At 38.1% G+C, this 27,941-nt stretch overlaps 1 protein-coding gene across 2 annotated transcripts in view; it reads left to right on the top strand.

Annotated features, from left to right (window-relative positions):
- Positions 1-4,017: 4,017 nt before the first annotated feature.
- The window catches only part of Rab2 (RAS oncogene family member Rab2), a 41,982-nt gene continuing 18,058 nt past the window's right edge, over positions 4,018-27,941 (top strand). The window contains exons 1-5 of one of the 2 annotated variants that reach the window (XM_070082251.1): positions 4,043-4,167; positions 7,564-7,825; positions 8,218-8,357; positions 17,808-17,983; positions 24,350-24,530. In XM_070082251.1, coding sequence (XP_069938352.1) covers positions 7,795-7,825; positions 8,218-8,357; positions 17,808-17,983; positions 24,350-24,530 — 528 coding nt within the window. In that variant the 5' untranslated portion in view covers positions 4,043-4,167; positions 7,564-7,794. Of the gene's footprint in view, positions 4,168-7,563; positions 7,826-8,217; positions 8,358-17,807; positions 17,984-24,349; positions 24,531-27,941 lie in introns of both variants that reach the window. The other variant, XM_070082250.1, reaches the window with a different exon arrangement.

Genomic DNA, 27,941 nt, shown 5'->3' with positions numbered 1-27,941 from the left:
ATATGAGAAGTTTTTACAAAGTAGAAGTGATGCAAGGAGGGAAGAGTATATGGAGAAAAAGAGAGAGGTTAAGAGAGTGGTGAAGCAATGTAAAAAGAGAGCAAATGAGAGAGTGGGTGAGATGTTATCAACAAATTTTGTTGAAAATAAGAAAAAGTTTTGGAGTGAGATTAACAAGTTAAGGAAGCCTAGCGAACAAATGGATTTGTCAGTTAAAAATAGGAGAGGAGAGTTATTAAATGGAGAGTTAGAGGTATTGGGAAGATGGAGGGAATATTTTGAGGAATTGTTAAATGTTGATGAAGATAGGGAAGCTGTGATTTCATGTATAGGGCAAGGAGGAATAACATCTTGTAGGAGTGAGGAAGAGCCAGTTGTGAGTGTGGGGGAAGTTCGTGAGGCAGTAGGTAAAATGAAAGGGGGTAAGGCAGCTGGGATTGATGGGATAAAGATAGAAATGTTAAAAGCAGGTGGGGATATAGTTTTGGAGTGGTTGGTGCAATTATTTAATAAATGTATGGAAGAGGGTAAGGTACCTAGGGATTGGCAGAGAGCATGCATAGTTCCTTTGTATAAAGGCAAAGGGGACAAAAGAGAGTGCAAAAATTATAGGGGGATAAGTCTGTTGAGTATACCTGGTAAAGTGTATGGTAGAGTTATTATTGAAAGAATTAAGAGTAAGACGGAGAATAGGATAGCAGATGAACAAGGAGGCTTTAGGAAAGGTAGGGGGTGTGTGGACCAGGTGTTTACAGTGAAACATGTAAGTGAACAGTATTTAGATAAGGCTAAAGAGGTCTTTGTGGCATTTATGGATTTGGAAAAGGCGTATGACAGGGTGGATAGGGGGGCAATGTGGCAGATGTTGCAAGTGTATGGTGTGGGAGGTAGGTTACTGAAAGCAGTGAAGAGTTTTTACGAGGATAGTGAGGCTCAAGTTAGAGTATGTAGGAAAGAGGGAAATTATTTCCCAGTAAAAGTAGGCCTTAGACAAGGATGTGTGATGTCACCGTGGTTGTTTAATATATTTATAGATGGGGTTGTAAGAGAAGTAAATGCGAGGGTCTTGGCAAGAGGCGTGGAGTTAAAAGATAAAGAATCACACATAAAGTGGGAGTTGTCACAGTTGCTCTTTGCTGATGACACTGTGCTCTTGGGAGATTCTGAAGAGAAGCTGCAGAGATTGGTTGATGAATTTGGTAGGGTGTGTAAAAGAAGAAAATTAAAAGTGAATACAGGAAAGAGTAAGGTAATGAGGATAACAAAAAGATTAGGTGATGAAAGATTGGATATCAGATTGGAGGGAGAGAGTATGGAGGAGGTGAATGTATTCAGATATTTGGGAATGGACGTGTCAGCGGATGGGTCTATGAAAGATGAGGTGACTCATAGAATTGATGAGGGGAAAAGGGTGAGTGGTGCACTTAGGAGTCTGTGGAGACAAAGAACTTTGTCCTTGGAGGCAAAGAGGGGAATGTATGAGAGTATAGTTTTACCAACGCTCTTATATGGGTGTGAAGCATGGGTGATGAATGTTGCAGCGAGGAGGAGGCTGGAGGCAGTGGAGATGTCATGTCTGAGGGCAATGTGTGGTGTGAATAAAATGCAGAGAATTCGTAGTTTGGAAGTTAGGAGGAGGTGCAGGATTACCAAAACTGTTGTCCAGAGGGCTGAGGAAGGGTTGTTGAGGTGGTTCGGACATGTAGAGAGAATGGAGCGAAACAGAGTGACTTCAAGAGTGTATCAGTCTGTAGTGGAAGGAAGGCGGGGTAGGGGTCGGCCTAAGAAAGGTTGGAGGGAGGGGGTAAAGGAGGTTTTGTGTGCGAGGGGCTTGGACTTCCAGCAGGCATGCGTGAGCGTGTTTGATAGGAGTGAATGGAGACAAATGGTTTTTAATACTTGACGTGCTGTTGGAGTGTGAGCAAAGTAACATTTCTGAAGGGATTCAGGGAAACCGGCAGGCCGGACTTGAGTCCTGGAGATGGGAAGTACAGTGCCTGCACTCTGAAGGAGGGGTGTTAATGTTGCAGTTTAAAAACTGTAGTGTAAAGCACCCTTCTGGCAAGACAGTGATGGAGTGAATGATGGTGAAAGTTTTTCTTTTTCGGGCCACCCTGCCTTGGTGGGAATCGGCCAGTGTGATAATAAAATAAATAAATAAATAAATGAATAAATAAATATATATATATATATATATATATATATATATATATATATATATATATATATATATATATATATATATATATATATATATATGAGAAGGAGGACAGAGACACAACAGAGAGGAAGAAAGAAGTGGAGAAATAATGATACATTTAATGCTGGTAGTGGAAGTAGTAGTGGGAGTAGTCTACCACTGCTCTCCTACTTAATACTACTTCCACTAGCAGCATTACCTCTACCACTACTTCTCCACTTCTTTCTTCCTCTCTTTGTCTCGTCCCTGTCCCCCTCCCCCATATATACAGGATTTCGTCCCTGTCCCCCTCTCCTATAGATACTGGCTTTCGCCCCTGTCCCCCTTCCCTATATATGCACTGGTTCCCGTTCCTTCGTGTATTAGTGTGACTTGTAAATGGTCAAAGTCGGACCGAAACGTCGCTATAAGCTTCTCTCCTATGTGCTGGTTATTTATACATTATGTTTGGTCAAGTAGGATTACAGGTGCTTGTGAATCACGTTCTCAGATATTTCTGATAGTGTTGGTAGATTAGATATTGGACCTGTAATTGTTAGAGATGGTTTGATCACCACTTTGTACGTGGGTGTTATCCTGGCCCTTTTGGGAGAGTCTGGTAACGTGTGTTCTTCAAATTATTTGTTGAGAAATATTGAAATAGGTGGAAATAATATTTGTGCAACTTTCTCGTAGATATTGTTTCTTTCGTATCGTTCGCTGACTTTCAAAGTCATTTAATGAATGAAACTAATTTAGAGGTTGTGTTAATTAAGAAGGTTAAATTATTTTTACTCAGTTTGCTACCGATATTGGTTGGTTGGTTTATTAACGGGGTTCAAAGCTTATCGACAACACTAGGGTAATTAAGTAAGCTTATTAAGGTAGTTACACAGTTCTTGGATTATGACAATGGTTTTACATAGTAACGTAAATTTTCCATGATAACCTGAAAAGTCAGTGACTTATTTCCACTGGGCTTCTTTCACTACCTTACCATTATCAGTCTAGCTATTCAATACAGTAAACTGTTAAGCTTATACACATTATCAGAAGCTGAGGATGTTCCTTTGTTTAGGAGATTAGTTGTTTACGTTTTATTGATTTTTTGACCCTTAATTTGGGATGCTTTTCCAAGTTGTTTAATATCACCTTTGGAGTCAGTAGATCTAAAGAATATTAAGTAAGCATATATAAGTACAGATACACGTTTTGTGGATGATTACGACTGTCCTACATAGTAACGTGTGTGTATTACCAATTATTATAATCAAGGGGAAGCGCTAAAGCCGTACGATTATACAACGCCTGTGGGGGGAATGTGGAAGGTATTCAGGCTTAATTCAGGGAACTGGAGCACAGATCCAATTCGCCAGATCAAGAGCCCCTCACCAGCGTCACGGTACCTCCCTCGAGGGGTGTACATTACCTAAGATAACCCGAAAAGTCAAATAGTGACTATTTCCATTGAGGTCCTTGAGTAGCTGTGTTTGGATAATCAAACTCTTCAAGTTAAAATGCATTATTTGCACTATACGCAAATGAAATAACAGCTAAAAATAAATGGAAGTATTACATTTTCTAGCATCCACCATGTGACTCAGAGGTGCATGAATCAATTCTTGACTCAGGAGACATCTGCGATGAATAGTCTCGACTTCATCTCTATGGTAGAAAATGGGAATAATTTCTCCCTGAGGGAAATGTAAGAATTTACCTTTGCACGGTATATAAAGCCCTTTGTGAACGTTACATATATTTATAATGTTAATTTAAGCAGAGGGGTTGTGCACATAGGGACATATAACAAGAGAAGTGAAGGTACGCACTTTGTTTTCATGGGAGAGAGGTGGGTGAAGTCGAGGGTGTGTGTCAGTGGTGCTGTCGTTGTCAGCTGTTCCGTGTTTTCATCTACGTCACCCATCTCTGCCCCTTTATCGAGATGTCCTACGCTTATTTATTCAAGTATATCATTATCGGAGACACTGGTTAGTATTAGTAGATGCAAAGGAACAAGAGATTTATGGTCTTGTAAGGAAACATGGGCCACAAGTGGTGAGAATCGGCTTTGATATCAGCGGTCCTCCAATATGGCGAAAATCGATTTGCTTGGGTAAACTTGGTGTTGATAATGTTTGTCCCATTTTATATTGTAATCAGGACGTTCAGGTACTTTCTACGAAGATGTCTGAGACGTTCTCTTTGTTTTAGGATCGTTAAAAATGTGACGGGAACCATGCAGAGTATTATAGACTAAGGCTTGCAGGTTGTCACGCGTCTTTTAATATCTTGTAGTGTTGGGGAAAAAAGAGTGTATGTCCCATTATCCATAATATAACATGTCAAACTATAACATAAATTTACTTAAAAAGGTTACAGGGAGAAATTTTCACAAGCTTTAACAATATTTAAGAATATGTATTGAGGAAGGGAATATGAACTGTCAAGTAACTTCTTAAAGCATCTTAACTACAAACTGTTATTGTATATTTAATAACAGTTGGGTTATCCTAGCTTCAGTCTACATAATGTACTTTTTGTGCCCATAACATGTGGCCTCAAGACCATTGTAAGATAAACTTGTGTACCCTAAGTCTAACTAAAAACTTGTTAGCATTCAACTCAGCAAGGGAGTGGCAGTGGACATGTCTAGGGGTTCTGCTTTATTTTTGGGATAGATGTACATTTAGTAGAAGGTACTAACATTTACTCAAGAGTGCATTTTATTTGGAATGATCATTCCTAGTTTTTTTTTTTTTTTTTTTTTTTTTTTTTTTTTTTTTTTTTTTTTTTTTTTTTTTTGTACATAATGAACTTTCAAGGTGAATGTGCGATATGAAGATGGGTTAGTTTTTATATCTTCCTTCATACCATGAGAATAATGACTGGCACTTTTCTTATGGTATTTTGAGCATATTAGCCTATTTCATTTTATCTTGTTAGGAAATTTCTCTACATCTGACATAATCATTAATATTAACAAGTTACCCAGGCATTGTCCAACATAATTTAGACTGAGATTTGGGTAGTAACATTAGTTTAAATTAGTGCTTACCAATAGCTTGATTAAATTTATATATAGAAGAACTCTTTGCCAGTAGGAAACTATCCGAAACTTTTCCTCACTGACTGTTGACTTGGGAATGTCAGCAAGATCACTTGCATTTTATTTTGACCTTGATAAATATCCGTTTTTTGGGGGCCACTGCTTTATATTATGAAAGTCTTCTGAAGAAATCAATCTGTTCAAAATTTTTTTAACAACAAATGAAAGATGATCTGTTGAGAGGATCATACTATTTTTTGGTCATTAGACTCTTAGGGTATAGTAAGATTGTCTAGATTAGCATAGATCACTTGAACATGTTAGAAAGTATTGTAAGTAAATGGATGATGCGTACTCACTTGATGAACTAGAGTAGAAGAATACTGGTCCTAGATTATTTCCTTCCCTTTTCACAGTGTGAGGAAAAAGACATAACAATCCTAATATACATAAAGTATTGTACAACACAAAATTATTAAAGCATCAGCAGTTCTTGCCATGTGCATGTAGAGGCAAAATCTCAAATCGGAATATTGTACTGTACTAGCAAACCATTTTAATTTGTATTGTATGACTAAGAGTTGCCTCAACATTAAGCAGATAATTGCCAGTTACCTCAGTTTCATAACACATATAGGTCAGGAAATACAGTATATACTGATCGATAGATGCTAAAAGTGAAAAGCTAAAATTAAAAAATGTAAAAAATTGCCAACATTATCCAGGTTATCATTGCAATGTGCAGTAGAGATCATTAAATATTAAACATGTGCTCTAGAATATCTTTATAAAGTTAAATACATTTATAATATTGTCATGGAATTTGCATTAGTAGCTATGTGGTTTTTAATCATAAGTAAACTATAAATACCATAACAAGATTCATAAAAGTATTCTTTATCTTTATTATCCCAAATCTTTGCTTGTTGGAAAAAAAAACACTGCAGTTTATTTAATTAATGTCTTTCAGTAGGTTAGGTATTAAAACTTATTGGACAGGTAATATTTATGTATATACAGTATATGTATATAATGCTCCAGTGAACATTAACAAACAACTTCTACAGATAGTAGTGGGCTGAAATACCATGTATTGTACTCGAGTAGCTTAATTTTTTAAACACATCAGTTGTTTCCCACCAAGAAAAGGCAAAACATTCACTAGTACTCATTCTCTAGCTGTCTTGACACAAGTTCATGAACTTGACCGTTTAAATGATCTTTCTAACTACATCATACCCACCAGAGTGTAGGCAAAATACCCCTCACCTCCAGAGCCCAATTCCACCTAACTAGTTTTACTGAATCCCTCTTGCTAAACAGCATGTCAGATCCCTTCACAAACCTCTACCACTTAAAACTTCATTCCAACACTGGGATGTTCCCTACACCTTCCATCCATTCCAGATTCATACACCAATCTTATCCTGCTCCATCCTTGCTATGTGATTAAACCATCTTAACAATTTCCTTCTGTCCTTCATGAAATGTACCTTTTATACCACTTCACCATCCTCTTAATTTCTCTCCCAGTTCTCTACATTATGTATGCACATGTTGGTCATAGACTATATCACTGCATCCAACCTTCTCTTTGCTGCAACATTCAAAGATCATGCCTCACACCCATACAAAAGTGTTGGCACCACTCTTATCATTCTTACATTCCCAATTTTGCATTTATTAATAAACTTATTTCAATAGACTTTTCAACACTGCTAATATCTTTTATCCCTCGTCTGTTTTACCTTGAACTAAAGAACTGAAGCTATGCTCCCTCTAAATCAAACTTGGGTACCTCTTGTTCTGCAGGCACTATATATGTCCTCTTATGGGCAAGACCTGGCAGTTAAAATTGTAGTATAAAGTCTTGCCCTACCTGGACCCAAATTGGGTGTTTTCAACTTCAGTGACTTGCTTTTCCCATCAAATATTCCAAGGTACCTCACCTACATGGTTGGGCAAGGTGACATCCTCATTGGACAGACCAATCTCTGGTCAGTCGTTAGCAGGTCATCCACATGTTTGGTGAAGGGTCCTCTGACTGTGACTAAGCTTGGGGCTTGCCTGGTCATGGTCATTCTCGTGCATGGTGTATGTACAGCAGCAAAGTTGGTCTGGCCCCTCAGGCTGATGCTTGGCCATGCATTTCCTGGTATGGCTTTACCCAGGGGCCACATTGAGGTCATATCACACAGAATGTGCTGACATGTTTGTCAGCTATTTGGTCAAATTACCCTTCTCTGACTGGGCTATTTGACCAGCCTCCCCCTGGGATTCCACCACAATTCAACAGCTGCTTCCTTCGATTCTAAGGTACTGGTTTATACAATTCCAGGATGGCCCCCAGGGGCTCCAACTGCTGAATGCTACATTTTGATTAGAAAACACATTTCTGCGTAAGGGCACCAAGGAACCCACAGTTTCCTCTGCCTCCGCTAGCTGTTATGTTTTGAATGCCGACTGGAGTTTGGGGCTTTACCGGGCTCCCAGCTGATGTCAGACATAACAAGCAAACTACCTTAGCGAGTGGTGGTGGTGGTGAAAGGGGCCGTAAACTGAGCATAAGATGCGAGATGGAACCTGCTGGGGTCAGAGAGGTGAGTATCGGTTTGAATAAGATATGGCGTATTCCTGGTGGGTTCCCTGGGGCCCTTGTGCAGAAATGTGCTCATGCATCTTACCCTATAAATACTGTTTGTAGAGGTGTTTTAAATTTTGCATGTTTAAAAAATATCACTGTGCTCATTAAGTTGGTGTTGATTCATGTTTACTTCATTTTGTATTTAGTTTTTAAGTCTTCAATGTGTAAAATATTTAAATGTTATTCACAGAATTGAACGAAGTTGATCATTGGTAAGAACTAATATACCGTACTAAATGAAGATGCATTCTAAAACTAACACAATTCATTCTATATGCATCCATTAATAATAATAGTGTTTTTTTTTTATTTTTTCATGCTTTTAAGCTTTGTCATTCTTATTAACAGGTGTGGGAAAATCATGCCTTTTGCTGCAGTTTACAGACAAAAGATTTCAACCTGTCCATGATCTCACCATTGGAGTTGAATTTGGTGCACGCATGATCACAATTGACAATAAACAGATCAAGCTCCAGATATGGGACACAGTGAGTAGGATTTGCAGTTTTGGCTTTAAATATTTGGACTAGCAAAGTGCTTTACCACATTTTAGCTTAGTAAAATGCACTGCTACAGTATTTTGATATCAGTGCTTAAAAGAAAAGGTTTAAGGTAAAAGGCCTAACAGATGTTATATATTGCTTATGCTTTACAGATACCAGAGTATTTTTTACCCAGTAATTGCATTTATGAACAAGTGAGAAATAAGATACGAGCAGTATAATTTTAAGGTAATTTTGATCAAAGGTGAGTGTGCCTGAAGATATTAAAATGAAGTTGATGTAGGTATAATTTTTAGTGGTGAATTTACAAACAAACATGATGAATATTTCCTGTAGCTTTCCTTCATTTTTAATTGGTTTCTATATAAGTACTGTACAGTACAGTGGTAAGGTACACTCTTATTATGTTACCCCTTTTACACCTTTTTTGGGAAAGTACTGTCCCAGAAAGGATAATAAAATATTGGTTGCCCAGTTAGTTACGAAGAAAGTGTCATTTATTTGGGAGAAAAGCTAAAGTGCTCAAATAGGCTTTGCCATTATTTTCTCTTGGGAAGAGGGTGGAAGATTTCTACATTTAGCACTTATTTTCCTTAGATACTTAATATATAGTTACTTTTTTTTTTTTTTGTAAAATTATTCCAAAACACTTCTAATATGGCTGTTGATATTCCTAACAACTTATTTTTTCATTGTATTATAAGAGATACATCATATTATCATAATATTTTTTTTCTTTAAAAAATCCATGCTCTAGGATATTTTTGAATTATTTATTATCAAAAGCAGTACGGTATTGTACCTTGTATCCATTTTTGGTAAATATACAAAAAGCTTATTCATATAAATTTTAATGCATCTGGTTCATCTCTGCTTTCTTATCTGCAATGACCAGATACATGCACACACAAAAAAAGTCTGTAAATTAAGTCATTATTTTCCCTCTAAGGTGAATAAATTAAGTTTATTTTACTAGTCTATAACTCAGTATCTGACTTCATCACATAATCATGCAAAGCGATTCAAAAGTGTAACCCAAAAAAGTTCAGTAGTGCATGAAAATCTTATTTGGTGATTGTGAAAGTGTCAGTTTGCAGCCTGTGGGATCAGTGAGAGATCTAGGTGTCTACTGTACCTGGATTCATTATTGCTGTTTGTTGGACACCTCAGCCAAATTGTTGAATTTTGCACTTCTTATATTTGTAATCTCTGTGCAGTCAGAAAATATTTTGATAAGCCAAGTATCTCTGTCCTTAGCCACACACATTTCCTCTTGAATTGATTTTTTCAATTGTTTGCTTGTGGGTTTGCTTAACTGCTTGCTAAAATCATAAATCTACTGAATTGTACTGGTAGACAGGTATTTTCACTCTCAGCTAGGGTTCCCAATAGTCCCTGCTTATTTGAGCTGCATCGGCTTCCTATCAAGCCAAGAATTTAATTAACATTTTTTTTTTAACTTTTAAAGCTATTAATTTTAACCCTTTGAGGGTTTTCGTCGTACTAGTACGTCTTACGCGTAGGGGTTTTTGACGTACTAGTACGCATAAATTCTAGCGGCCTCAAATCTCGCGCGAAAAGGCTGATAGGCCTAGGTGTGAGAGAATGGGTCTGCGTGGTCAGTGTCCGCGGTAGAAAAAAAATCTGGGACCCAGTGGTGCATTGTGGGAATGCCCTCTTAGTAAACAATGTCCACCATGCCTCGCGGTAAGAAGCTCCTCACTCCTCGGCGAATTGGGACACTTTTGTTCCCCAGTGACAGTTCTAATAGTGATGGAAGTGCCAGTGAAGATGAGTTTCGTGGTTTTAGTGAGGTTTTGACCGAAACTAATGACCATAATATCGGTAATAGTGAAGAAAACCCAGACGACCCTCAGCCTTCCACCTCTGGTGCTGGGCCCTCGTGTTCACGTTCAATTGTTCCAGAACCCAAGAGGAAACTTCTATTTTCCCAAATCCCAGACTCAGATGAGAGCATGGGTGATGATAGTGATAGTGAATATGAACTACAAGCTCTTCAAACTAGTTCCAGTAGTGATAGTGAAGTGCAATATTCCCCAGTGAAGCGTCAGTATATACGACGATATATGCGCTCTGGAAGTGTGCCATATGTTATACCAAGGGGAAGGAGTGTATCTCGGAGTACATCCCGTGGCTGTACAACAGGAACAGACAGTGAAAATGACGAAGATACTGTTGCAATTGGGATGGAAAATGTGCGTGGTGGTAGTGGTGCCGGCGGTGAGGCACCAGCAGTGGGCCATGCTGCCACCCACGCTGCCAGCCACGCCGCTGCCTCAGCTGATCTAGAACAAAGGCCACCATCCCCCACTCCCCCACCACACCAGCCTCCACAACCACAACCTCCACAACCACAACCTCCACAACCACAACCACCTGTCATTGTCCAGTACCCACCAGCAGACCGCACCTGGGATTGGCAGGAAGCTGTCAATTTTGTTCCAAATCCCCACCAGTTTGATGGCAGCCAAAGTGGAATACGGCCATCTTGTGCACTTGGGAACAATGCCACTGAACTGGAATGTTTTGAATTATTCTTTGACGAACCACTGATGAAAAGTATTGTCATGGAAAGCAACACATACTACGAGTACACCATGGCAAACACAATACTTTCACCAAAATCACGTCTACACCAATGGAAGGAGGCAACTGTGGCTGAGATGTATCTTTTCTTTGCCACAATAATGCTTATGCCACATGTGTATAAGCACAAAGTGAAATCATACTGGTCAACAGACCCCCTGATTGCAACACCAGGTTTCAGTGATATAATGCCAGTGAATCGATTTGTGCTAATGTTACGTATGCTTCACTTCTCAGATAAAACCAGGCCTGACAGAACTGACAGGTTATATAAGATTAGGAATGTGTTTGTGTATCTGAAACAGAAATTCAGTACTCATTTTTATCCCTTCAGGAAGCTTGTAATTGACGAGTCTTTGATTCTGTTCAAAGGAAGACTCTCTTTCAAGCAATACATACCAAGCAAGAGGAAACGCTTTGGTATAAAGTTGTTTGTGCTTTGTGATTGTTACAGTGGTCTGGTATTGGATATTATTGTGTACACTGGAAGTTATACATTGCAAAATACCAGGAAGTTATTGGGCATCTCAGGTGATGTGGTTCGAACAATGATAGAACCATACCTTGGTAAGGGGCATATATTATATACAGATAACTGGTACACAAGCCCCTCACTCAGTGATTTTTTGCGAGTGAACATGACAGATGTGTGTGGCACAGTGCGTGCAAATCGAAAACATATGCCCAGGTTTGATGCTGGCACTCGCAGAGGTGAGGTGCAGGCGTTTGCTGCCAATGACATCATGGCATTTCGGTGGCATGACAAACGAGATGTCACACTGTTGTCATCAATTCACCCTAATGAAATGGCAGACAGTGGCAGGCAGCATAGAGAGAGAAATGAACCCATTCTAAAACCTGCAGCTGTGATTGATTACACCTTCAACATGCGTTCAGTGGACAAATGTGACATGCAGATTGGGTTTGCTGATTGTGTTCGCAAGAGTTATAAGTGGTACATCAAACTGTTTTTCCATCTTCTGGACATTTCCATGCTCAATGCTTATAATATGTATAAGATGAGCACCAGAAACAAACCACAGTACGGCGAATTCTGTTTGTCTGTCATCAGACAAATAATATTCAAGTACCAAGGAAATGCACCTGCAATTGACCGCCCACCAAATTATCAACAACTACCTGCTCGTCTGAAGCATGGTGATCACTTCCTGGTAAAACTGCCTGCTACTGCTTTGAAGAAAAAGGCTCAGAAGAGGTGTTACGTCTGTTCACATACAAAAAAACGCCCACGACAACGCAGAGACACTCGTTTTATGTGTGAGGAGTGCAAAACTCCACTGTGCATGACACCATGTTTCAAAGAGTTCCACAGGCTGCAGAACTTCTAGAAACATGTCCTGTGACTGTATATGTGTATATAAAATATAGAAAAATAGTAATAAACAACATTTCATATTGTTTGTTTGTGTAAATATTTTCTGTAAACAAAATAATGACAACAGTGTTTACGCCCTTATTGTGTAGTATTGAAAAAGAAATAACTTACAAAATACTGATCATGTTGGCCTCAGAGGCCATAAAAGTTACTCAGAAAAAGAAAAATTGAAAAAAAATTGAAAATAGTACATAAAAAAGTAAATAGAAAAATACCGGGTGATGGCAGTCGGCGATGTTACCATATGTTGTTCAATTTTGGCAAATTTCACACCTCCATATCTCGGTAAGTATTGACGCTAAAATTTTTTTGTTTAGCCTATAATGTTTAGAAAAAAATACTCTATTTTTTCATAAGAAAAAATAATTTTTTTTTTTTTTTAAATTTGGCCGACCCTGAGAACGAGTTTCGGAGAGGGCCTGTCGACCCTCAAAGGGTTAATGAACCAAAGTATCTTGCTGATATGCTTGTACCTTTTATGTTGGATTCACGATTGTTACTGCAAATTGCCATGGACCTCTTTTTGATTGATTGAGCTTTATGCTGTTGGAGAAATCATTTTCAGAAGAGCCTTTTCTTATGAAGCTTATAGATTGTTAACAAGGTTTCCAGTCTCAGGAATCTTCATTTTGAGTCTCGGTTGAAAGTATGTCTCTCTTCTAGAGCTTATGATCCTGATGATTATATTGTCACTTTTGAATATAAAGTTTAGGATTTGTTCTTCATCAGTGTTGTTTCATTTATAGCTTGGTGCACAAGTGCTGGTGAATTTCTTGGACAAACAGGTGCTCAAGAATAACAAAATACCAAATGTAGTGTTACAGGGTAAAAATTACAGTGTGAAAATTTGACAACTCGTGAAATTTTGGTACTCTCGGCACGTGGTGGGATGGAAGCTGCCCATGCTGTTGGTGTAAGCGAAGCAACAATTTTTTAATAAGAGAAATTAGTTTATGCAACAAGTATCGCAAATTGTAAACCTGCAGTTGGCATCATATTTTAGTGTAGTAGTGAGAGTTACTTTGGTTGATCCCATAGCTACAGGAAGCTGTCACTGCTGACTTTATGGAAGCTATTTCTAAGAATGGTTACAATCCCAAGCAAGTGTTTAATACAGAAGAAACAGGGTTATGTTGGGAGCATATGCTGTCAAGAACTTATATTAACAAGCAAGAACAATTTGCACCTATCCTCAAGGACTACCTTAACTTCTGTGCATAAATGCAGTGAAGGTAATTTCAAGTACAAACCTATGCTTGTTGTGATATAATCTAGTGACACTTATTTGGATGCTGTTACATATAGCCTAGGTGGCTATTTGATCAGTTGATGCACTCACCAGAATACTTTAAGAAGTCAGTTCTTTCTTTCTTTCAACACACCGGCCGTATCCCACAGAGGCGGGGTCGCGCAAAAGGAAAAACAGAAGTTTCTCCTTTTACATTTAGTAATATATACAGGAGAAGAGGTTACTAGCCCCTTGCTCCTGATGAAGTCAATTATGCTTCTTAAATATCTCGAACCATTGAGCACTAAATGTAGTGTGATAGTATTATAGTATTATTTATAGTATTATTATTATTTATTAATATTATTTATAGTATTATTTATAGAGGGGCAACTGATGTATCGGATCATTATTTAGTTGTAGCTGCAGTTAGAGTAAGAGGTAGATGGGAAAAGAGGAAGGTGGCAACAACAAGTAAGAGGGAGGTGAAAGTGTATAAACTAAGGAAGGAGGAAGTTCGGGTGAGATATAAGCGACTATTGGCAGAAAGGTGGGCTAGTGCAAAGATGAGTAGTGGGGGGTGGGTTGAAGAGGGTTGGAATAGTTTTAAAAATGCAGTATTAGAATGTGGGGCAGAAGTTTGTGGTTATAGGAGGGTGGGGGCAGGAGGAAAGAGGAGTGATTGGTCTAATGATGAAGTAAAGGGTGTGATAAAAGAGAAAAAGGTAGCTTATGAGAGGTTTTTACAAAACAGAAGTGTTATAAGAAGAGCAGAGTATATAGAGAGTAAAAGAAAGGTAAAGAGAGTGGTGAGAGAGTGCAAAAGGAGAGCAGATGATAGAGTGGGAGAGGCACTGTCAAGAAATTTTAATGAAAATAAGAAAAAATTTTGGAGTGAGTTAAACAAGTTAAGAAAGCCTAGGGAAAGTATGGATTTGTCAGTTAAAAACAGAGTAGGGGAGTTAGTAGTTGGGGAGATGGAGGTATTAGGTAGATGGCGAGAATATTTTGAATAACTTTTAAATGTTAAGGAAGAAACAGAGGCAGTAATTTCATGCACTGGTCAGGGAGGTATACCATCTTTTAGGAGTGAAGAAGAGCAGAATGTAAGTGTGGGGGAGGTACGTGAGGCATTACGTAAAATGAAAGGGGGTAAAGCAGCTGGAACTGATGGGATCATGACAGAAATGTTAAAAGCAGGGGGGGATATAGTGTTGGAGTGGTTGGTACTTTTGTTTAATAAATGTATGAAAGAGGGGAAGGTACCTAGGGATTGGCGGAGAGCATGTATAGTCCCTTTATATAAAGGGAAAGGGGACAAAAGAGACTGTAAAAATTATAGAGGAATAAGTTTACTGAGTATACCAGGAAAAGTGTACGGTAGGGTTATAATTGAAAGAATTAGAGGTAAGACAGAATGTAGGATTGCGGATGAGCAAGGAGGTTTCAGAGTGGGTAGGGGATGTGTAGATCAAGTGTTTACATTGAAGCATATATGTGAACAGTATTTAGATAAAGGTAGGGAAGTTTTTATTGCATTTATGGATTTAGAAGAGGCATATGATAGAGTGGATAGAGGAGCAATGTGGCAGATGTTGCAAGTATATGGAATAGGTGGTAAGTTATTAAATGCTGTAAAGAGTTTTTATGAGGATAGTGAGGCTCAGGTTAGGGTGTGTAGAAGAGAGGGAGACTATGTCCCAGTAAAAGTAGGTCTTAGACAGGGATGTGTAATGTCACCATGGTTGTTTAATATATTTATAGATGGGGTTGTAAAGGAAGTAAATGCTAGGGTATTCGGGAGAGGGGTGGGATTAAATTTTGGGGAATCAAATTCAAAATGGGAATTGACAGTTACTTTTTGCTGATGATACTGTGCTTATGGGAGATTCTAAAGAAAAATTGCAAAGGTTAGTGGATGAGTTTGGGAATGTGTGTAGAGGTAGAAAGTTGAAAGTGAACATAGAAAAGAGTAAGGTGATGAGTGTGTCAAATGATTTATATAAAGAAAAATTGGATATCAAATTGGGGAGTAGTAGTATGGAAGAAGTGAATGTTTTCAGATACTTGGGAGTTGACGTGTCGGTGGATGGATTTATGAAGGATGAGGTTAATCATAGAATTGATGAGGGAAAAAAGGTGAGTGGTGCATTGAGGTATATGTGGAGTCAAAAAATGTTATCTATGGAGGCAAAGAAGGGAATGTATGAAAGTATAGTAGTACCAACACTTATATGGGTGTGAAGCTTAGGTGGTAAATGCAGCAGCGAGGAGACGGTTGGAGGCAGTGGAGATGTCCTGTTTAAGGGCAATGTGTGGTGTAAATATTATGCAGAAAATTCGGAGTGTGGAAATTAGGAAAAGGTGTGGAGTTAATAAAAGTATTAGTCAGAGGGCAGAAGAGGGGTTGTTGAGGTGGTTTGGTCATTTAGAGAGAATGGATCAAAGTAGAATGACATGGAAAGCATATAAATCTATAGGGGAAGGAAGGCGGGGTAGGGATCGTCCTCGAAAGGGTTGGAGAGAGGGGGTAAAGGAGGTTTTGTGGGTGAGGGGCTTGGACTTCCAGCAAGCGTGCGTGAGCGTGTTAGATAGGAGTGAATGGAAACGAATGGTACTTGGGACCTGACGATCTGTTGGAGTGTGAGCATGGTAATATTTAGTGAAGGGATTCAGGGAAACCGGTTATTTTCATATAGTCGGACTTGAGTCCTGGAAATGGGAAGTACAGTGCCTGCACTTTAAAGGAGGGGTTTTGGGATATTGGCAATTTGGAGGGATATGTTGTGTATCTTTATATGTGTATGCTTCTAAACTGTTGTATTCTGAGCACCTCTGCAAAAACAGTGATAATGTGCGAGTGTGGTGAAAGTGTTGAATGATGATGAAAGTATTTTCTTTTTGGGGATTTTCTTTCTTTTTTGGGTCACCCTGCCTCGGTGGGAGACGGCCGACTTGTTGAAAAAAAAAAAAAAAAAAAAAAACATTGCCTTACCAAACTGTACCAAACAAACATTAACTTGCTACACCAAATGAACATCCAGTATACCAAAGATAAATGCAAATAATAAGGCCAGAGAAAAATATACATGGTATTAATGAAAAATGGGGAAGGCAGCTTGACATAATAACAAAATGTAAGGAAACTTGACAAAACACTTTGTCAATAGATACCCAAGTGTTGCACATGTCTTGTTCTTTAGTTTGTTGGTATGTAAAGCATTTATAATACAGACACAGCAAGACCATGGCTTCTTGGTAAGGGGATGTCTTCAGCAACCATTGCTAACAGTTGTTGATCATGACCTACTTCCACTAGAGGTCCCAGCTCACCAATGACCTCATCTCCAAACTACTACACCTCACTTCTTCAATCATCTATGTCTGTCCTCGTGCCTCTGTTTTATGCTAAGAGACTGATTATATATCAAGGCTGAGGGCCTGCTTACCTGAGACTACTACTACACTTTGTCTCCAGGATTATAATTTATCTCTATATTTAACTGACGCCTGCTGTGCAGGGGGAAGCTTTTATGATAGAGATACACCTACCATCCGACTTAGGACCGAGTTCGGTTCCGAGAAACCGGTCGTAAGTCGAAATGGACGTAAGTTGAACTTTACTACTGAATATCAACATCACATTTTTGTAATGTAAGTAAGTAAGTTTATTCAGGTATACACAAATACAGTTACATAGAATTATCATACATAGCAGCATATGTGTAGAGAACCTAGGATAACCCAAAAAAGTCAGACACAGTGACTTATTTCCATTGGGGTCCTTTAAATGACTTTATTTTATTGTTTTATTTTGGTATTTCATGTTTTACTTCACTTTTTATGCTGTTAGTACTGTATTTTATACTGTAAGGTTTAGGATAAACACTGTGTACAACACAAATAGTTGTTTATTTCCCAGAAATTTGGCAAAAAAAACACGGTCGTAAGTCGAGTGGTCGTAAGTCGAGCAGGTCGTAAGTCGGATGGTAGGTGTACCTAATTGTCCTAGTTGCATGTGTCTTGCTTGTCAGCTTGTTGGTATTATAAACCATTTACATGTATAATATAATCTGGATTCTATTTCAGAATGCAAATTATAATTTTTTTAAATAATGCATTTGTATTTAACAAAAGTTTGGCAAGCATATTAAACATGGCTAGTATTCAAGATTTTGGTCATTATACAGTATTTTAATTACAGGCTGGTCAGGAGGCATTCCGATCTATCACTCGGTCTTATTACCGAGGTGCAGCTGGAGCGCTCTTAGTATATGACATCACCAGGCGGGAAACATTTAATCACCTCACACAATGGCTGGAGGATGCCCGGCAGCATTCCAATTCCAACATGGTCATCATGCTCATTGGTAACAAAAGGTGAGGCAGTAGTCTGTTTTTTTATGCATGGCTTACGGAGGAAGAATTCTTCTTCACTTCCCCACGGAGTTTATGCTAATTATTATTTATTATTCTTTATTTATTATTGTTAATTTTTTTTTTCAACATGGCTGTCTCCCACCAAGGCAGGGTGGGAGATGGCCAACACTTTTACCGTCATTCACACATAATCACTGTCTTTGCTGAGGTGCCCAGATACGACAGTTCAGAGTGTTAAAATTATTTTATTACCATTTTTATTTTTAATCATTATTACTATGATTGCTGCTGCTTGCTGTTTGCTGCTTGCTGCTGCTGCTTGCTTGCTGCTGTGTAGTTAAATATCAGAAGTAATACCATAAAGAACCTGTAATAAACGTAGAGAATACAAGGTCCGTTACGTTGTTCTATGGGTTTAAAGCCAGGGTCCTTGCTGTAGCACTATATGATGAGCTCAGCTCATTCAGATAAGCTGTGAGTGGTAAATTTGGGCCTAGATATGAGTGTGCGTGTCTTTGGTAAGTGTGCACCATATAAAAAAAATCCTGCAGCACGTATTGCAATATGAGAAAATAGCTGCGACTGGACTTCCAGCAAGCGTGCATGAGCGTGTTAGATAGGAGTGAATGGAGGCGAATGATACTTGGGACCTGACGATCTGTTGGAGTGTGAGCAGGGTAATATTTAGTGAAGGGATTCAGGGAAACCGGTTATGTTCATATAGTCGGACTTGAGTCCTGGAAATGGGAAGTACAATGCCTGCACTTTAAAGGAGAGGTTTGGGATATTGGCAGTTTGGAGGGATATGTTGTGTATCTTTATACGTATATGCTTCTAAACTGTTGTATTCTGAGCACCTCTGCAAAAGCAGTGATAATGTGTGAGTGTGGTGAAAGTGTTGAATGATGATGAAAGTATTTTCTTTTTGGGGATTTTCTTTCTTTTTTGGGTCACCCTGCCTCGGTGGGAGACGGCCGACTTGTTAAAAAAAAAAAAGAAAAAAAAAAAAGCTGCGACTGTGTTTTTGGTTTAAAACAGTGACTTTGTGGTGCATTTTTGTACATTTTTTATGGTTGTATTAATGGTTTCTTGGTTTTATTTGATAGAATGGAAGATATATTACAAAAATAGAGATGATTTTCATTAGCTTTAGGACTGAAAATAGCTTGAAATTGAGCTCAAAGTAGCAGAAATGTTTGATTTTTGCCGATGTTCAGGAGTAAACATATCACATCACGTGTCCAATACACTTCAACTGGTGGGTCTAATATGCATACATGAATGCACTGATATTATTTATACAATTATTACAATATTGCATAACAATGTCTTCTATTTCTTGGTGTGAATAAAAAAAATCAAAATGGAGTTCATGTGTAAAGCCTGGAAATGTAACTAATGAACAGAAGAAATGTTATTTTAGTGCCAAGAATACCTGCATTGTTTATTCTGGATCTTATTTTGAAATTGGGGTATACAACTTTTCCTCACTTGACGACGAAGTTCCGTTCCTAAGACCACTTTGGTAAATGAATTCGTCGCTGAGTGAGGAGCATACTATAATGGTAGTGAGTTTGTGTCGACCATCTTTGATGTTGTTTTAATGTCACCTTTGCACCATTTATAACATTTCTGGTATATTTTTAAATGTTTCTACGATAGTGCAGTGTATATTGTTATAAACAGAATAGAAGAAATCAGCTCTAATATTCATTATTTAGGTATGCATAGTGCTCAAGAGAGCCCTTCATAAGTCCGAGTCATCGGTAAACAAGTACAGGAAGGCCCCACTTATACGGATGGTTAGGTTCCAGGCTACTGCCGTAAAGCGGAAACCGCCGTAAAGTGGAACACCCTTTTTTTCCACTTACAAATGCATACTAACACTAGATAACAAGTTTGCACTAACATATATTAAGTTAGCAATAGAACCAGGCATCAAAAAACAATAAAAAGTACAATACACACATAGTGCACTCATTACTTACCTTAAAATATTTATAGTCTTAATCTAGGGTGAGACAAGTAGTATTTATTGTAAGAAATCAAGTGTGGTATGTATGGTAGTCAGCCAGGCTACCATACCAGGCCAACCCACCCACACATATATTCCATGATATTTAAGCATCCCAGAGCGATAAAATGTATATACAGTTCACTCATTACTTACCTTAAAATATTTGTAGTCTTAATGTAGGGTCAGGAGTAAGTAAATGAGATAAAACGAATAAATGAGAGAGAGAAAGAATGAGTGTATGAGAGAGGACAGGCGCAGAGTTATGTAAACAAACCAGGCGAAGGTAAGTTTTGTAAACGAAGTGTACGCGTCTGGTTTGTGTACAAGTTACATTGTGTACAGGTTGTCTCTACATTGATACGGTAGAATAAATAAAGAAGAACACTCCCATTCTCATGTAACATCATTTTAAGAAGAAATGATGCTCTGAGTGAAGGCAATGGAAATAAGTCACTGACTTTTTTGGGTTATCCTAGGTTCTCTACACACATGTTATGTATGACTTTTTTGGGTTATCCTAGGTTCTCTACACACATGTTGTTATGTATGATAATCTATGTAACTGTATTTGTGTATACCTGAATAAACTTACTTACATACATACGAAAGGAATAATTTTCTACAGTTACCCCCAGTAACACATATTCTCTTATGTTAGATTAGAGAAAATGTTATTCTTGGCATCACTTGTACAAGTTATCTGGCTACAACATCTCATATTTATGTTTATTTATTCTATTGTAGGGTGTATTTATCATCTTTTTATGTTATGTATCGTGTTTATTATATAATTTTGAAAAAATGTCATGGATGGATTAATGAAAATGTGTATATTAACGTAATATACAACATTTAATAAGACTCGGTGATTATTATTATTATTATTATTAGCATTTCTAATATGGCGTCACTTGTGCAAGTCGTCTGCTACCACATCTCATATTTATGTTTATTTATTCTATTGTGGGGTGTATTTATCATCTTTTTATGTTATGTATCGCGTTTATTATATAATTTTGAAAAAATATCATAGATGGATTAATGAAAATGTGTATTTAACGTAATATACGACATTTAAATGAGACGATGATTATTATCATCATTACTAATATGACGTCTGGAGACATAAGACACTCTTACTGATTTTAATGTGTACCTGCATGCCAGCACAGTATGTAAGTTTATTTAAGTACAGGTATACACAAGTATAATTATCAGAGTATATATAAAATATGAAATAACTTTTAAAAACATTTGAAATTTTGGAGTTTCCAGACAAAATGGAGAGACTTAGTGCTTACTGAGCTCACGAAGAATGTAAACAAACAAGGTGGGGCACGGTGACTGTATTAGAAAGTCAGGTGGGGGGAGCCGTATAGCGAGTTTTGGTCATAATTTGAAATGACCGTATTAGCGGAACGCCGTAAAGTGAAACGCCGTAAAGCGGCGCCTTCCTGTACATCGCTAAGTGAGGAGAGGCTGTATTGAAATTTGTGTGAAATTGGCCAAATTATCAATTTCTGATGACTTTATTGGGTAGTTGAAATAGTTGTTTGGGTGGTTTCTTGTGCTCAGTTGATAAAATGAAGGAATACTAGTGAAATAGCTAAGAATTTGGTCGACTGGAGCAATGTAATTGACCTAAAGTAGGAGTCAAAGTGGGCAGCAAAATTCACAGTAGTGTAATTTCTTCAGTTTTCCATCAAATTTTGTTTTATTACCTTCAGAAAAAGATTCTCTTATCATTTCATAAGGTGTTTTTTTAAATTCTTGGACACTGAGAGCAATTCTCAGATCAAGGGTCTGGACAGTGAAAGGGTTAACGAAAAGAGGGAAGGTTGCTACAGCATCTGGAATGCCTACAGATTCATTTAGAATTTTTTTTTTTTTTTTACATAAGTTGGCCGTCTCCCACTGAGGCAGGATGACCCAAAAAAGAAAGAAAATCCCCAGAAAGAAAATACTTTCATCATCATTCAACATTTTCACCTCACTCATACATAATCACTGTTTTTGCAGAGGTACCCAGAACACAACAATTTAGAAGCATATTCGTATAAAGACATAGTGGAACCTCAAATTTCGAATGTATCGCTTATCAAACTCTTCGAAAATAGGCTGCTTTTTTCGAACCAACTTTGTCCCCATTATTAAACTCGCCCCTTTTTTCGAACCGCTGGGTACCGAACCTGTCCACCAGCCCGCTCTGTTCGCGTCCCCACGCAGGCGCCGTGAGCCAGTCTGGTTTTGTTCATGCTTGAGTGAACACTAACCTGGGGTTTCATTCAAGCATTTTATGATTAATTCATTGTGTTTAGTGCTTGTGGGACTGTGAAATAAGCTACCATGGACCCAAAGAAACTTGGTAGTGGTACCCTTGTGGTAAAGAAAGTGAGAAACACCATAGATGTGAAGAAGGAAATAATACAGAAGTATGAGAGTGATGTGAAACTTGAGCTTGCCAGGATGTATGGAAAAAACAAGTCGACCATCGCTTCTATCCTGGCAAAGAAAGAACAAATCAAGGAAGCTGATGTTGTGAAAGGTGTTAATCTTTCTTTTTTTCAACACGCCAGCCGTATCCCACCAAGGCAGGGTGGCCCAAAAAGAAAAACGAAAGTTTCTTTTTAAATTTAGTAATTTATACAGGAGAAGGGGTTACTAGCCCCTTGCTCCCAGCATTTTAGTCACCTCTTACGACATGCATGGCTTACAGAGGAAGAATTCTGTTCCACTTCTCCATGGAGAAAGGTGTTAATATGCTAACCAAAAAAAAAAAAAAAAGACCACAAATAATCGATCAGGTTGAGATGTTGTTGCTGGTGTGGATCAAGGATAAAGAGATGGCAGGTGATAGTGTTTCAGAGATGATTATTTGTGAAAAGGCAAGGAAGTTGCATGCCGATTCAAAAATTAAGGAGATTTGCGCCAAGTGGAATGATGTCCAAATGTTTGTGAAGAAGTACCACCCTGAGCAGGCTAGAACAAGCCATCTTTGTAACAAGTTCAATGACAGAACCATGTCCCATTTTAGGGAAATCTTAAGAGGCACCAGAAACAGAGGACTGTGGACAGTTACTTTGAGAGACGGGACCAGTGACTCTCAAGCTGGTTCTAGTGACATTAAAAGACAGAGAAGGGAAGTAACCTCAGAGAGGGCTTCGATACCTAAAGTCCTTATGGAGAGGGATTCCCCTTCCAAACACTAATGCCAACTCCCTCTCTCCTCCTCCCTATCTTCCAGATGCCATCATCAATCTTCAATAAAGGTAAGTAAAAATGTTATTTTATATGTTAAATTTATTAATACATAATTGTACACTATATTTGTTGTGTGTATGTAAAACTATAATCTCTGTAAAATGTATTTTTTTGTGAATATTTTTGGATTTCTGGAATGGATTAATTGTATTTTCATTATTTGTTGTGGGAAATATTGCTTCGCTCTTCAAACTTTTCGAATTTAGAAGTAGCTCCTAGAATGGATTAGTTCAAAATTTGAGGTTCCACTGTACAACATATCCCTCCAAACTGCCAATATCCCAAACCCCTCCTTTAAAGTGCAGGCATTGTACTTCCCAATTCCAGTACTCAAGTCTGGCTATATAAAAATAACCAGTTTTCCTGAATTTTTTTTTTTTTGTTTTTTTCAACAAGTCGGCTGCCTCCCACCGAGGCAGGGTGACCCAAAAAAGAAAGAAAATCCCCAAAAAGAAAATACTTTCATCATCATTCAACACTTTCACCACACTCGCACATTATCACTGTTTTTGCAGAGGTGCTCAGAATACAACAGTTTAGAAGCATACACATATAAAGATACACAACATATCCCTCCAAACTGCCAATATCCCAAACCCCTCCTTTAAAGTGCAGGCATTGTACTTCCCATTTCCAGGACTCAAGTCCGACTATATGAAAATAACCAGTTTCCCTGAATCCCTTCACTAAACATTACCCTGCTCACACTCCAACAGATCGTCAGGTTCCAAGTACCATTCGTCTCCATTCACTCCTATCTAACATGCTCACGCACGCTTGCTGGAAGTCCATGCCCCTTGCCCACAAAACCTCCTTTACCCCCTCTCTCCAACCCTTTTGAGGACGATCCCTACCCCGCCTTCCTTCCCCTATAGATTTATATGCTTTCCATGTCATTCTACTTTGATCCATTCCCTCTAAATGACCAAACCACCTCATTATTGAATTGATTGTATTTGTAAGATTTTTTTTTGTTGTGTTATTGTATTTTAGTATGCCATTTTAGTGTTAATATAATATTAAATCTCTTGTTCTATTAAAATACCTGTACTCATTAAAATTGCTTAATTTTTTCTTCTTGTTGGCAGTGACTTGGACTCCAGGCGAGAAGTAAAACGAGAGGAAGGTGAAGCTTTTGCTAGGGAGCATGGCTTAGTTTTTATGGAAACTTCTGCCAAAACAGCGGCAAATGTTGAAGAGGCATTCATTAATACTGCTCGGGAAATTTATGAAAAGATACAAGAGGGAGTCTTTGATGTTCATAATGAGGTCAGTAAATCTGTATCAATTCTGAAACTCTACACTAAAGGTCAGTGTAAAAAATGTGCATCTTTCAGGAGAGAAATATGCTTTACTCCAGTCATAATAATCAGAGTTGAATGGTGATCTTTTAGGGAAAAATTACTTTGTGATTCCTGGTAATATGGATTTTGCTCTATACAGCATATTGCTTTGTAATATATTGTGTTACCTATGATCTATTGTCATATTACATGTAGTCAATTGCTCAGTGTATCAACTTTACTATTGCAATAGGAACAATGTATTTAATTGTATCATGTCTACTTATTTATTTATTTTTTTTATTTATTATCACACTGGCCGATTCCCACCAAGGCAGGGTGGCCCGAAAAAGAAAAACTTTCACCATCATTCACTCCATCACTGTCTTGTAAAGCACCCTTCTGGCAAGACAGTGATGGAGTGAATGATGGTGAAAGTTTTTCTTTTTCGGGCCACCCTGCCTTGGTGGGAATCGGCCAGTGTGATAATAAAAATAAATATTAATTTTAGTACTGTACATTGTGGCAGTTGTTGCTAACATTTGCAAGAGATAGCAAGTTTAAAATTTTATGTATTTTTTTATTTTTTTTTATGAAAAACACAGCATAGGAAAGAAGGGAAAAAGTATCTGGCTAAAGTGGTTGTTTGACAAAATTGTGCAAAGCTGCTATAAATTATTTTGAAATAAAATATTTGGGATAAATGAGATCCTAAATGATAACTCAATGATTTGAAGTGAGGATACTCTTGGAAGATTGGTTAGAGATGCTGTACAAGTTAATTAGTGTTAACTTACTTTTGCTTACTTTTTCTTGACTAATGATACATTCGGGAACAGTTTTGCTTATCTAGACCATCTCCCACTTAGCAAGTTCTTGTAACACCATGCACCAGGGAAGCAGGTTTGCCGTTTGCCACTCTTCTGTAATGCTTGCTACAAAGCTATTGTTTGGCAAGCCAGTGAGAGTATGTTTCACTTTGTCCTCAATTTGGTGTTTTCTGGATGTCTTATCTCAGCAACATATGTTCCAGAAAAGTCATGGATTAGTATTAAGAGGAAGAGCATTACTTCGAGACATGTAAAGTGACTTTTTTTTTTTTTTTTTTTTTTTTTTTTTTTTTTTTTTACACAGGGTTTGACAAGGTTAAGGATCCCTAGCTTTATTGACAAGCTATTTACAGGTTAAGGATTCCTAACTTTATTGGCAAGCTAAGAGCTGTTACCTACATCAGCTCATTTGAAAGCATTTTTATTGTTATGAGACACTAGTAGGGAACAGGATGAAGTTGGAGCCATCTGTGGGCCAGCATTTTCATTTGATCAACTGACTTTCTCTCGTTGACATCATTACGAATGTGTTCCGTACTAGAGTCATCCTGGGTATATGATCTCAGATGGAGTGATGTTCTGGAGAAGGGTACAGCCAGAGCGAAGTTGCTGCTTTCTGCCCGTCTTGTGGCATAAAACCTTGTTTCACTCTGTCCTCGAAGTGGATCCAAGTGTGGTACTTTGACAATATTGGCCTTGTACATAACAGTAAGGCCACCCACATCCCTCCTGTGTTGAAGGCTCTGCTGAAATGACAGATCTATCCAGGATGGGTCCAGGCGAGAGATGAGATGTCTTGCTCTGTTCTCCACTCTGTCAAGCAGTCGCAGATGAGAGGGCGGGGCAGGCAAACCAAGAAAGTGGGGCATACTCAAGGTGTGAGTGTACTTGTGCCTCGTACAGAATCTTGCAACCCCTACTGTCAAGCAGATGTGAGATACGGCGAAGTGCTGCAAGCTTCCTGGCTGCCTTGTTTGCTAGATTTATAACATGGTTCTTCATGGTTAGTTTGGAGTCAAATTTCACCCCAAGGATATTAACTTCTTCTCCAGGTGCCAACACCCTCCCATTCATCCTTACTACTGCACCAGCATTACCATCATGGTGCCTAGAGATGATCATCATTTGCATTTTCTCAGGTGCAAATGTTACTTGCCATCTATTTCCCCAAGCTGATATAACTCTTAGCTGGTGATTGATGTAGCTTAGAGCAGCTGGTAAGTTGATGCTGGTAAGACATTGGTGTAGTTGCAAATGCCTTAAACCGTTGGAATATACAGTTGAACCTCCGAAGTTATGTGGTTTGTAATCTGTGTTATTCTTTTATGCAGTATTTTTGCTGAAGAGCACTTCGCGTACATTTTCAGTTGTTAGTTTTTTGGCAGTGCCCAGGCACCCCAAAGATATATAATCAAGGCATGTGGATTTAGTCGTTTGATAGGACTATATTTAGATTGCGTACCTGGAAATTGATGTATTAGATGTATTGCCAGTTATACAGCATGAAAATCCACAACTTTTCGTAAAGTCCTTCAAGAATACAAAACTAAAGATTATCTTAATAAAGGCTTTAAAGTCTCGCTTTGATTTCTAACTTTGAGTACTCATTTTATGAGTTGCATCTGTGGAAAGAAAGCATGTCATTGGAATGTACAGTAGGGCCCCACTTACACGGCAGGTTAGGTTCCAGGCTACTGCCAGAAAGTGGACATTGCTGGAAAGCAGAATGCCATTTTTTCCACTTATAAATGCATACAAATGCTAGACAACAAGTTTACACTAACATATATTAAGCTAACAGTAGAACTAAGCATTAAAAAACAATAAAATGTCAAATACATACACAGTACAGGTCTCCCTCCACTTTCGCGGGCTTCAAACATTCGCGAATGCCTAGCCACCCAATCATATTTAAAATATGTCATTATGTATGTTAGGAATTGTGGCAGTGGCAGAGTTTGTTTGGAGAGAGAACAAGATAATCCTTCAATATGACACTAATATCAACTCTACGGCTTATTTATCTAGTACAATTCATCTAGTATGACATGATAAACAATATTAATAACTTAGAAACATGATATATACTTTAGAATGAGTAAAATAGAATGTCATTAAGTATGTGACGAGTGTTATGGTGGTGTTTGTTGAGTGTATAAGGGCCACTGAAAGATAAGCCTTACATAGTGGTGGTGATGGCGGCAGCAAGAGGCGGCAGTGTTGTCAAGTGGCCCTATATACTTCCAGCAACATTAGAGGAGTTAGGTTCGTGCTGCCCTTTTTCTATCGATTAATCACTTAACTTACTTGCTACACTGTTAATGCTACACTTTATTCTTTATCGACATCTGCTGCTTTAGTATCATACATATTTAGAATCACTGAATCACTGAAGAAGGCACTTTCTCCCCTCTCTCTTCCTCTTCCAGTTTGGTACTTTGCTACAAGTTCTTTCTTGAATTCTGTAGCCTTTCTTACCTTCTTTACCAAAGGGCTGGCACTAGTACAGTATTCTACGATGTTTTCGTGTGTTTTATGATTGCTCGTGGTTCAATAGGTTAAGGAAG

The sequence above is a fragment of the Cherax quadricarinatus genome, chromosome 7 (genome assembly GCF_038502225.1).
Source record: "Cherax quadricarinatus isolate ZL_2023a chromosome 7, ASM3850222v1, whole genome shotgun sequence".
In the NCBI taxonomy this organism is placed as follows: domain Eukaryota; kingdom Metazoa; phylum Arthropoda; class Malacostraca; order Decapoda; family Parastacidae; genus Cherax; species Cherax quadricarinatus.
This window is presented reverse-complemented; position numbering and strand designations above follow the sequence as displayed.